Source organism: Mus musculus, chromosome 12 (assembly GCF_000001635.26).
Source record: "Mus musculus strain C57BL/6J chromosome 12, GRCm38.p6 C57BL/6J".
Lineage (NCBI taxonomy): Eukaryota > Metazoa > Chordata > Mammalia > Rodentia > Muridae > Mus > Mus musculus.
Window position 1 is genome coordinate 8,302,465 of NC_000078.6, and position 12,247 is coordinate 8,314,711.

Genomic DNA, 12,247 nt, shown 5'->3' on the forward strand with positions numbered 1-12,247 from the left:
GCCGTACGCCCCCTTGATGGATGCTCATTAGGGAGTTCCTAGGGATGCTTACGATACACATTTGGATGCCACCCTCTCCCGTCCACAGCCCTCTGAAGATAACAGTGGGAGGCCAGAGAAAGGGAGAGGATCTGTGATGAAGGATGAGTGGCTGGAGGGTACAGATGGGCACGGACCGGAAAAGCTTTGGGTGGGCATCTTGAGCCAAAGCAGGAGCTGAAATCTTAAAGGGTTTAATGAATTAGGAAGGCGGGGACCAGCGGAATCCTACTCAAATTAGGTCTCAGGGTTTGAATGTGCAAAGTAATTTGCCCGGGGAAAGGGGAGAGTGGGGCAGGTGACCACATTTCTTCAAGGTCTTCAGAGCAAAAGGCAAGAGTGCAACCACAAGCCCAGAGGCTGCGTTGCAAAGCCATGGAATAGCGCTCGGATGCCAGCATGGTTATAGCACTCTATGAGCATGGGTGGAAAGGGCCACCTCTGGTCTATGCCTGGGCGACTCTTGAGCATACAGACGCTGGGACTTTTGTTTGGCTAACTTCCTCCCCACTCCTGCTCTGAGGGGGGAAGGCGCCAGCATGTGTGTCGATTTAGTTCAGACAAACCCCAGAGCAAGAATGTCCAGAAAATAGACCAACTGTCCAAGGGATTTAAAAGCCTGGACCCCAAATCCATTACTTTAGCATTGTTCTGGATACCAAACTCAGAATCCACGCCCGGTCCGTGAGTCAGGTCAAGGTGCTATCTAAAAGCCTCTTCCTAATAAACTACATAGCCCAGGCTCCCGCGTTGGAGTCTTATACTCCCACCTCGCCCTCTGGATAGCAGGCACGCGTGCACCTGGACCACGGTCTGTGCTGCTGGCCTCCCTACTCAGGGCCTTCCTGCTGTTGCCAGATGGTGGGCATCTGGGATGACAACCTACCTTTGGTGGCCAGGTTGGGGAGCGGATGCAAAAGCCATAATTATGGGTTTCTTTCTTTCTTTGGGTGCCTGGAGGAAGTGGCTCTAGTAGGGTGGAGACTTCCTGGCGTAACTCCCTGCCCACCCATCCACCCCTGCCTACAGTGGCCAGCCAGGGGTCTCTTTGCTCAGAGGGACACTGGGTTCTGGTGGCCTTCTTTCCACAGACGCCACTCATGTCCAGACTTTGAGTTTTTCACAAATCAATTCTTTGTTTAGAAAACAGAGAGCCCTGGCCTGTCACCACCCTGGTTCCAGCCCTGGCTTTGGCCACTAACAGTCCTGGCCCTTCCGAGTCCCCTCCACTTGTCTTGGTTTCCGTTTCTCCGACTGTATAAAGGGAAGAGCAGAAGGGATCTGGCACTATGTTGGCCCAGTGGATGATAATGTTTCTTGATTACATGACACCCCTTCCCTTAGGCCACCTTGGAGCTGGACATTAGGACAGGTTAGTGATCCTTCCTGAAGTGGAGTCAAGGAAGCCACATAGCTTCTGTTTGAGACTAAACTTCCTGGTCCATGATGTGTGGCTTAGATGCAGCTTGGAGCAGAGGTGGTTCAGTCACTTGTTCCCATCCCACAAGATGTTCTGAGCATTAACAGAGTTCAGAAGAGAAGTAGGTTTTATGAGCTCACTGGAAGCTGCTGTTAGAGGAAAATAGAAGGGGGAGGGGGGCTCAGCCCAACCTGCCGGCTGTGGCTGCGTGTAAGACATGCTGTACTCTCGTCATTTGTACTTCTCGGTCCAGACCCATCCATCCACCCATCCATCTCCACTCATCTCTTCTTGTAGCAACTTCTTATTGCTAGGCACTCTTCCGGGTGTTGCGAATCCATCAATACTCAAGGCAAACTTGTGGAGAGCCAGGGTGTGCAGAAGAAACAACAGCCAGTAATACACAAATGCCTGGCAGACCATCAAGGACGTTCTGAGTACCTTGATGGGAGAGGTTTTTTTCTGTCAGCAGAGACCACATTGAAGCAGAGCCCTAAAAAAAAGGAAGGCATGGGGGTGTTGGAGGCCTGCCTGGCCCCTTCCCTCTTCCTCCTGCTTAAGTGACACTAGCCACTTGTCACCAGCCCATTGCCTTACGTGCCCATGCCAGCTGTTCTATCCTGTGATAGAATTTTTTTTCTTTTTTTTAATTAGGTATTTTCCTCGTTTACATTTTCAATGCTATCCCAAAGGTCCCCCATACCCACCCCCCCAATCCCCTATCCACCCACTCCCCCTTTTTGGCCCTGGCATTCCCCTGTACTGGGGCATATAAAGTTTGCAAGTCCAATGGGCCTCTCTTTGCAGTGATGGCCGACTAGGCCATCTTTTGATACATACAGAATTTTTTTTAAAGAAAATTGAGTCACGAAGATGCGAACTTTGCCTGGGGTCATGTAATAAGTAGCCCAGCCTAGATTAACTGTCTTGGCTCAGATTTTGGCTTCCACTACACTAAGGAGGCAAGACTAGAAGGGGCTTTGGTCTGCTAATCCCTCCATGGCCCTCTCTGGCTCTCTGGAATCTTCTCAGCAAAGAAAGTGACTCTAAGGTCCCAGGGAGGGTTAAGAGAGAACTCCCCAGTGGACTCTTCTTTCAGCCTCGGCCACAAACTGGGAACTAGGTCACTGTGCTTGGGAACAGCCTGGAGGAGATGCGGCAGGGTTCACCTGTCTGTCTTGCAGGTCTCTGTCTCCCTTGCCCAGGGTTTCCAAAGCATGAACACCAATCTGGGGTGAAAATTCAGAGGACAGAGAAAGAGAATGTCAGGGAATTCCCTCAGCCATTCACCCTTCACTGTGCTTAGCTCAAATCCCCCTGTTGGCCCCTGATGGCCCCTCTTGGATCCACAATTCCAAACCTAGCCCAGGCATGCATAAGAGGCCCACATTTGGTGCTGGGAGCCTTTGGCAGCTGAGATCCCAGACAGAAGACTCTAGAGGTGTGCTCTGCCACAGGCTGAGTGCCTGTCCTTGGCTCTGCCACAGGCTGAGTGCCTGTCCTTGGCTCTGCCACAGGCTGAGTGCCTGTCCTTGGCTCTGCCACAGGACTTACTCGCTGGAGAGCACCTGCAGCATCCCGGTAGCAGATGGCAGAGTTCAGGGATGGGGAGCAAACAAGACAGGAAGTCTTCACCTTCCAGTCTCTGATGCTCAGCCCCAGCACAGTCAGGAGGGGTGGGTTCCACATTTTTATCCCCAAGTGTTCTCCCTGGGGATAAATTCTCTGTGTGTTGTCCCTTCAGAAGCAGAGCCTCCTTAGTTTAGCCCAACTTTCCATTCCAGGGAGCTGGCTATGACCTGGGACGGTGCTTCTTAGAAATCTGGTCTTAAATCCTATCACAAGAGATATTGTGATGGCTTCTGTGTACTGGAACTGAAAGAAACCTGAGATGCCTGTAGCCAGCTCCAGCCACACCCAGATGTCTAGGTCTCCTGTGTGCTGAGACGGGAACAAGGGGTCCCTTAGAAGTGAACTGCTGTGCAGCCCACATGATCCATGAGAGGAAGCAGCAGACAGTGGTGACTTGCAGCCTATAATTTGGCATCACAGTCATCTCTGTGTCTGGCTAACCCTTCACTCTCCACTGAGGTCCAGAACATTGTGGTTCTGCTCTGCCGAGGGTACCAGTGAATGAAGTGAAGAGTGACATGAAGCTCTCTGTCCTTGCCACTGAAGGGGGCTCTGGGTTCCTGCAGCCTCACAAACCTAAAGTCAAGAGACCTGAACTCAAGTTTAACCTCTGGCTGCAAGCCCCTCACTCTTCCTGGCTTTGCCTCCTGCTCAATATAGTGAGACTGGGGACAAAGAGAGATGGAGGGACCAGGAGAATCTCCTCTGTCTGGAGAAACAGGGTACCAGTTTAGATCTCCCTGAGAGGAGATGGAGGGAGAGAAGAATAACCTGTAGAGACGTTCGCCTTTTCCTTCTCTTCTGATAACATGCGCTCCCCTACTCAGCCCCTAGGAAAGCTTCATGAGTCTCTTCCAGAAAGACCTGAATTCCAGAAGGTTCTAGCACAGCACAGCACCCAGGGTCAGGCTTCCTCGAGCTGCAGGAATTTCCCATGCTTAACCTATAAGTAGACTGCCCGGGTTGCCCCCAGCAACAGCTCTGGCATTCACACTGGGGTCCTCAAAAGCCCTGGCCCCAGGCCTCTGGGCGTGGCCTGCTCTGTGACCCAGACCACCCGGTGGGGGAGGGGAGGAAAGGAGGGATAAGATAGAAGGGTAGCTTCTTTCCCAGAGGCCTTCCTGGGGTACATTTCAGTGCCACCTAATCGGGACAAACTGCAGAAGACTTGTGGATAGTGCCACCTGCTGGCCACAGAATGTAACTGCACCTGACTGCTTAAGCCCAGGACTATTAAACTGAGATGACCATCCAGAGTTAAAACAAACAAACAAACAAACAAACAAACAAACATAACACTGCAGTATGGGGGAGGAACTTGCCTTCAAACCACCATTACTATGGACTTTTTGACCTTGACAGAGTTGACCTCTATCCACTATCCCAGCATTCACGGAGCAAAGAGATTTTGACTTTCTAGCCAGCCTGGGCTACATGATGAGACACCATCTCTTCAAACAAAGCCTAACACCTATTCCCATTTAAAGAGCCTCTGCCTCTTTAAATGGGAATAGGTGGGGCCTTGGAGGAGGTGTGGCCTTGTTGGAAGAGGTGTGGTCTGGTTGAAGGGGTGTGGTCTTGTTGGAAGAGGTGTGTCACTGGGGGTAGGTTTTGAGGTTTCAAAAGCCCATACCAGGCCCAGTGTCTGTCTGCCTGCCTGTCTGTCTGTCTCTCTCTCTCTCTGCCTGCTACCTGCAGATCAGGATGTAAACCTGTTCCATTGCTTTCTACTACAATGACAATGGACTAGAACTGTACATCTGTAAGCAAGACCTCAGTTAAACGCTTCCTTTCATAAGTTACTTTGGTCATGGTGTCTCTTCACAGCACTAGAGCAGTACTGAAGACAGTACCCAAAATTAGAAATCAACAAGGACTTTTAATCAGTGCTGCCACTGGGTGATAGTTTGGAGTGCCCATTCCTCCAACCGTGGTCAAAGAACTCAGGGTTCCTGTTCTAGATACACAAAGATGAAGCGGGTTGTGATGGTTTGTGCTTGCCAACTTAACACAAACCACAGTCATTTGGGAAACAGAACCTCTAGTGAGGAATTGCCTCCATAAACGTGGCTGGCTAGCATGTCTGATTGATATGGGAGGGCCCTGACTTCTGTGGGTATCACTACTCCTGGTGTCCCTGCATTGTATAAGAAAGCAAGCTGAGCAAATCACGGGAATTAAGTCAGTAAGCAGTGTTGCCTGCAGGTTCCTGCCTCGAGTTCCTGCCCAGGCTACCCTTGAAGATAGTTTGTAACCTGTAAAGGGGGGGGGGGTAACCCTCTCCTCCACAAGTTGCTTTCAGTCATGAAACATCATGACTAGTAACTATGTTACTAGAAGATACTATGTTACTAATAGATAATAGTAACATAACTAGAATCGTAGTAACAGAGAAGCTGCCTTGGGTCTCGGGACCATGTGACAAAGACCTCTGGGAAATCTGTCTGCAGAAGGTACCCTGATGCTGTCCCACAGAGAATGGTACACCTACAAAATTTGTTTCTTATGATACAAGCCCACATTAATTTCAGGTGAATCAAATGACTACAGAAAACATGAGCATATTATGGGACTCGGTGCACTGACAGAGCTTGTATAGGGAATTCTTTTCTTTTCTTTTTTTTTTTAATTTATATATTATATTTATATAAGTACACTGTAGCTGTTTTCAGACATACCAGAAGAGGGCATCAGATTCTATTACGGATGGTTGTGAGCCACCGTGTGGTTGCTGGGAATTGAACTCAGGACCCCTGGAAGAGCAATCAGTGATCTTAACCACTGAGCCATCTCTCCAGCCCAGGGAGTTATTTTCTAAGTACTCTTACATTGTCGAAACCACTAAGAGTCATATTCACAACTAGAATTTAGTTGTAAAATTTTAAGCCATAGCCAGGCAGTGGTGGTGCACACCTTTAATCTCAGCACTTGGGAGGCAGAGGCAGGCAGATTTCTGAGTTTGAGGACAGCCTGCTCTACAGAGTGAGTTCCGGGACAGTCAGGGCTACACAGAGAAACCCTGTCTCAAAAAAAAAAAAAAAAAAAAAAAAGTCTTGAACCATGCATATAAAATATTCTAAGTACAGAGATGATTTTAACTAAATGATCACACTCAACACTACCATCTCAGGGAACACTGATATCGTGGTTTCTCCTCACACCAATGATGGGCTCTTTCAACATAGTGTTCCCCAGGATGCTATACCCCAAACCCATGCTCCCCAACAATACAGTCCTGGGGGCTCTGCTGCATTGTTGGTGGTCGTGTCTGGCATTAAGTCAGAGGTGATTTTTGTTGCTTTTTAAAAACAACCTGTCTCCTCCTTCTCTCCCTTTCCCTCTTCCTCTTTCCCTTTCCCCCTCCCTCCCCTCCTTCCCTCCTCTCTCTTCTCTTCTCTTCTCTTCTCTTCTCTTCTCTTCTCTTCTCTTCTCTTCTCTTCTTCTTCTTCTTCTTCTTCTTCTTCTTCTTCTTCTTCTTCTTCTTCTTCTTCCTCCTCCTCCTCCTCCTCCTCCTCCTCCTCCTCCTCCTCCTCCTCCTCCTCCTTCTTCTTCTTCTCTCTCTCTCTCTCTCTCTCTCTCTCTCTCTCTCTCTCTCTCTCTCTCTCTCCTCTGTCAGGATCATGAATTCTTCTATAAAACATACACCGTCCAGCTCCTCTGCTTCAGAATCATGTTCCATCAGATCTCAGATTCTTACATCCTGAACACACATTGGCTCCAAACACATGTTTGTGTCTCATGCTCACAAGATGGCTGTCTTCATCTCCAACATTAAAGCTCTTTTCAGGTAGAAGAAGACATAAATTTTCTCCTGGTAATGCAACATACCCCTCTCCCCACCCCCCAGGACTTTTTTTAAGACTTATTTTTAGAGATGGGAATGGTGGTGCTCTCCTTTGCAGAGACAGGTAGGTCTCTATGAGTTCAAGGCCAGTCTAGTCTACAAAGCAAGTTCTAGGAAAGCCAGGGCTACACAGAAGGTGGAGGAGGAGGAGGAGGAGGAGGAGGAGGAGGAGGAGGAGGAGGAGAAAGAGAAGGAGAAGGAGAAGGAGAAGAAGAAGAAGAAGAAGAAGAAGAAGAAGAAGAAGAAGAAGAAGAAGAAACTTGTCTCAAAAAGCCAAAAAAACAAAACAAAACAAAACTTTATTTTTATTTGTGTTTGTGTAAATGTACTCTCTCTCTCTCTCTCTCTCTCTCTCTCTCTCTCTCTCTCTCTCTCTCTCTCTCTGTGTGTGTGTGTGTGTGTGTGTGTGTGTGTGTGTGTGTGCGCAGCGGGTGACTCCCGACCTCCAGCGCCTGTCGTGCATTTTGTTCTGCTCCATTGCTTTCACCACTCTGCGGCTGTGACTCTGTTAGACCCATTTCTTCACAGAGAAAGCTAGAGCAAGAACATTCACTTTTTCATTTCTTAGGTCTGGTACCAACTCCTCCTGGCAGTTCTTTGTACCCCCCTCCCTACCCCATGCTCTTACTCATATGCCCTTCATCTCCAGGGTGTCCTCATGTCCCCAGAGCCTGCGTTCTCATTGAAATCTCCAACTATCCTCAAGTGGTCAGTGAACACCGCTGGACAAAGCCGAGTCTCCTTCTGCAGCCCCAGGCCTGAGCTGTGCCTGTGAGCACTGGCTGGATGACCAACAAGATGGTGGGGCCGCCCACTTTATCACATGAGGATGAGCGGACTCCTTGAGCTAATGAGTTAATGGACAGAGATAGCGAGCAGCTCCTCAGACAGCCCACCCCACACGAAACAAAGGGGGTGCCAGCAGGCTAGGCCAGCATTTAGACATCCCCCTGCAGAGTCTGAGTGGCCTCAGCGCTGCAGTCTGACTCCCTCTGGGAGAAGCCGTGTGGAGTGGTCCTCCCAGGGTGAGCCGGGAGGGAGGACAACCCTGTGCAGCATGGTCTTTGTTACCACCGCCTTAGCCATGGCGTTGAGCAGGAAGCACACAATATCAGATTCAGATTCCACATTCCAGGTATTGCACACAATTATGCACTGGAGCCTGTGGGACCCATGGAAGCAGAAAATGGAATTGCTATCAAGGAAGCGGGTCACTTCCACAGGAATCCTGGGGTACTCTTGACAGGCACCAGGTGTGCTGAATTTCCTGTGGTGCACAGGACAAGCCCAAGTCACCGGGAAGCCCAGCTCATTAGCTCACAAGGTATTGGTGGCAGGCATGCTAGCAGTCTGGGGTTTCCTGGCAAGTCCCCATTATGGTTTCTGCTTTCCTAAACCCCCTCAAAATATCTCTTCAGGACTCTCATGCAGGATGTGTCACCTGGAAAGACTATCTCCTTTCCACCTAGGACCCCACACCCAAGTCTCACATCCCCAGGTCCTGAGCAGAGAGATTCAATGGCCTCTATATCCCAGGTCCTGAAACCTTTCTTGTCCAAAACAGACTGATCATTTTACCACCTCAGGCTCCTCCAGATGTCCAGCCACTCACACGAGCCAAACCATAGCAACATCTTTTTAAACTTTTACATTCGCACACTCACACACATCGAGGGGACAAGGCCTCGTATGCCCTCAGGCTGCCTCCGTCTCAGACTCTCTGGAGTGGAAGATGACCTTGAACTTCTGCAGCCCTCCTGAGTGCTGGGCTTCTGGCCATGGATTTTCATGGTACTGGCGTGAAACGCAGGCCCTCGTGTGTGGCCGGCAAGCACAGTGAGAGCGGAGCTGCCGCTCAGCCACACAGCAGCATCCCGACTCCTCTGCTCATGCTCATGAAAAGCCCCATCTCCTGCGGCTCTCACGCCCGCTCCCTATTCTGCACCTCAGCAGCCTTCGCCGTCTCCCCCATTCTGGGCTCCTGTGCATTTCCACACCACTGCACACGGCTCGGCTGTTCAGGAGGGTCCTCTGTGCACACTTTATTTCCTGTCTGGTGACCACTGTCAGTGCAAAGGCTAAGCTCAAACACACCGAGTACTTCATGCCCTGACTCCTGCTTTCCTCCGCTGCTAGACCCTACTGACTCCTTCCTTGTCGGGAACATTCCTAGTTTGCCAATTCTTATTTCTCTAGGAAACTGCTCCTTCGCACCGCCCTTTCTGACTCCATTTCGTTTTGCAATGGAAAAGAGAAGGAAGAAGAGGAGGAGGGAGGGAGAGGAGGAGGAGGAGGAGGAAGGGGATAGAAGGGAAGGGTGGAAAAAGGAGAGGGGGTTAGGATGGGACAGGAGGGGAGGCTCCATTAAATCTCTGTGTTAATGCCTATGAGGTGGCTCAGTGAGTAAAATAACATTCTATACAAGCCTGATCCCCTAAATTCTATCCGCACCTCAGAATCTGTGGTGCAAGGAGAGATCCAGCTCCCGAAAGTTGTCCTTGATCTCACAAGTGCAGAGTTAACTGCACACACACACACACATGCACACACACATAAACACACATGCACATATACACACACATGCACACACATACATGCACACACATGCACGCACACACACACAGGCACACACATGCACACACACATGCACACACACACATGCACACACACGCGCACACACATGCATACATACATACACACATGTGCACACACACACATGCACACATACACACACTCGTGCACACACACACATGCACACATACATACACACACACATGAACATACACACATACACGCACACACACGGGGTGGGGGGAGAGGGAGAGAGAGAGTAGTAAATGGTAGTAATAATTATAAGTTTAACATTTAAAACACCTATTATTGTCACCTTTTCTCTAGACAAATCCAAAACGCCGCCAACAGGGTGCATGAGTGTATATGTTTCAAGAGGCAAAGTTTGAAGTCATTTTCAAACTTTTAAAATTGACTGTGGGATTACATCACTGAAGCAGAGGATAATGGTTTGAGTGTGCTGAGATGCTACCTAGAGAGCATGGCATGGAGCCTGCAAGATGACTCAAGTTAAAATAATTTCTTGCAAACCTGACCTCCAGATTCCAATCCCTACAAGCCATGGAAATGTGGAAGGAGAGAATCAACTCCACAGAGCTGTCTTTCGACCTCTATACACTCTCCATGCACACACACACACTAAAACGGGAACATAATATGTCCCTTAGGTGCTTTTGGTGTGGCCCAGCATCTGCAGCTACTTATCACTGGAGAGAGCAAAGGACAGACAGCAGTTTGTACCTGTCACCTGGCCCTGGTTTCAGTCTCCTGAGCCACGGGCAGAAGACAGGAAACAGCAGGTATGGTCTCTCTCATTCTCCTGGGGTAGAGAGTTGAGCCCATTCCCAGGTGGTCCACTCAGTCAGAGACATACAGAGTAAAATGTCCAAGACCTCCTCCTCAATGCAAAGCAAGCCAGGCCAAGGCCAAGAGTACCTTTGAAGGGAGGGAGAGAGGGACAGAGAGGGAGAGAGAGGGAGAGAGAGACAGAGAGGGAGAGACAGAGTCAGAGACAGAAAGAAGAGATGGACAGGAAACCTTAGGAGAAGAGCCCGAAAGAGAGGGTTGTTTTCAATGACAGCCCACAAGCCTGAAGGGACAGAGTCCCAAAGGGGAAGACTCCTGTTGACTGAGTGATTGACTGCATAAGTGGAAATGACCCCAGGGAGAGAAAAGAGTGCTTTTGTAGCTAGCCTGGAGAGAAGCCTGAAAACTAGCGGCTGGATTCCTGTACCATTAGAGGTTAAGTCAGTACTAGGATTAAATGGCATGAGGTGCCAGGCTTAAGAGGTGGCTATGGGGGACCTAGGGAGGGATGAGCAGCAGGGATGACCTCTCTACTCCGAGGCCACAGACACTGCGATGTGCACATCCGCTGCCACCAGGGGGCGGGCAAGGGCTGAGGAGACGGCGCTGCGCCGGAGCGGGGCGGGGCGGGGACGCAGCGACGCCCAGGACGCCAGATCCCGTGACCGTCCGCCCGCCCGCAGCCGACATGCAGTCCCCGGCGGTGCTCCGCACCTCCAGGTGAGCCAGACCCCCAACATGCATGATCCAGACGTCCCAGCAGCTGACGGTTTATCCCGCTGCACCGCACACTATCCTGCTGGCGTGCTGGCGCGCCGTCTAGAGTCCCCGTTTTACAGACAAGGAAACTGAGGCCCCCTAAAGGATCCAAGCACTCACCCACGTCTCCAGAAAAGCCTGGGATTGGCGAGATAGCGCTGGCTGGGACAGGGCCCAGCTTCCTGTCCCTGCGTATGGGGGGAGGGGGGCATTTCTTCCGGTCCCCCAAACATTTCTGCGCTAGCTGTGTGAATAGCTCGATGCTAAGCACCAGGGACGAGGTGAATAAAACAAGGTGTCCCTGGAGGTGATACCCGCACCAAAATGACTGGTGCTGCGGGAGGGGGCGTGTTAAGTTCAGTTGGCAGGGCAGCACACTGCTGCTGTTGAACCCCAACTACGCAGAACTAAGACCCTGGCAGTTATTGCTGGAGAGAGCGCAGGAGCTTCCTCAAAGGGGTCAGAGCAGTGCGCATCCACCCAGGGCCATACTCACAGCTAGGGTGAGGCTTGGAAAGGCTTGTGGGCAGGGTGGATGTCCTACTCCTTCCTCGATTTTTAAGTAACTCTGAAATGATGAACTTTAAGGATAATCGTATACTCTGCCTTTATTCCCCGAATACAAACTCTAGCCAAGATGGGCAAACGGGTGCTTTACCCAACACAAGTTCATTTGTATTCCCAGCTCCCTGGTTAGAAAAGTATGGTTCCGGACGTAAGCCCTGATCTTGAAAGCTGCTTGCTCTCCTTGGTGTGGTGAGGCCGCAGGCCACATCCCCATTAAAAGAGATGTTCCTATGACCCTGTGAGTCGTTCCCTTTCACAGAGCCTCAGTTTCCCTTCCTGTAGAGAAAGGTTCCATCTAGAGAGATAGGAGGACAGGAGCAGTAAATGTCCCTGTGGGCCACCAGACTGTGACTGTGAGTTTGGTGCTGGTGCCTAGAAAGGGTAGTGGTGGCTTCCCTTGGTGCTAGCATGCCCCCGAGTGTTAGCAGGCATAGTGTGCTGCTGATGGTGAGGGTGGACGAGTCGTGCCCTGTCCACCATTCTGATAGTCACAGCAGACCCAAGGAGCTTGCCTTTGAGGAGCACAGCCACCTAAGTAAGCATTGAAGTGGCCCTGCACCCAAGATCAGCTGGAGTTTCCAGCCTCCTCCTGCGCGGCATCTCTGGGC

The 12,247-nt window shown here is 50.5% G+C and overlaps 1 protein-coding gene across 2 annotated transcripts in view; it reads left to right on the plus strand.

Annotated features, from left to right (window-relative positions):
* Positions 1 to 10,968: 10,968 nt before the first annotated feature.
* The window catches only part of Hs1bp3 (HCLS1 binding protein 3), a 30,392-nt gene continuing 29,113 nt past the window's right edge, over positions 10,969 to 12,247 (plus strand). The window contains exon 1 of one of the 2 annotated variants that reach the window (NM_021429.3): positions 10,969 to 11,033. In NM_021429.3, the coding sequence (NP_067404.2) occupies positions 11,002 to 11,033 (32 nt within the window). In that variant the 5' untranslated portion in view covers positions 10,969 to 11,001. The remainder of the gene's footprint in view (positions 11,034 to 12,247) is intronic. The other variant, XM_006515161.4, reaches the window with a different exon arrangement.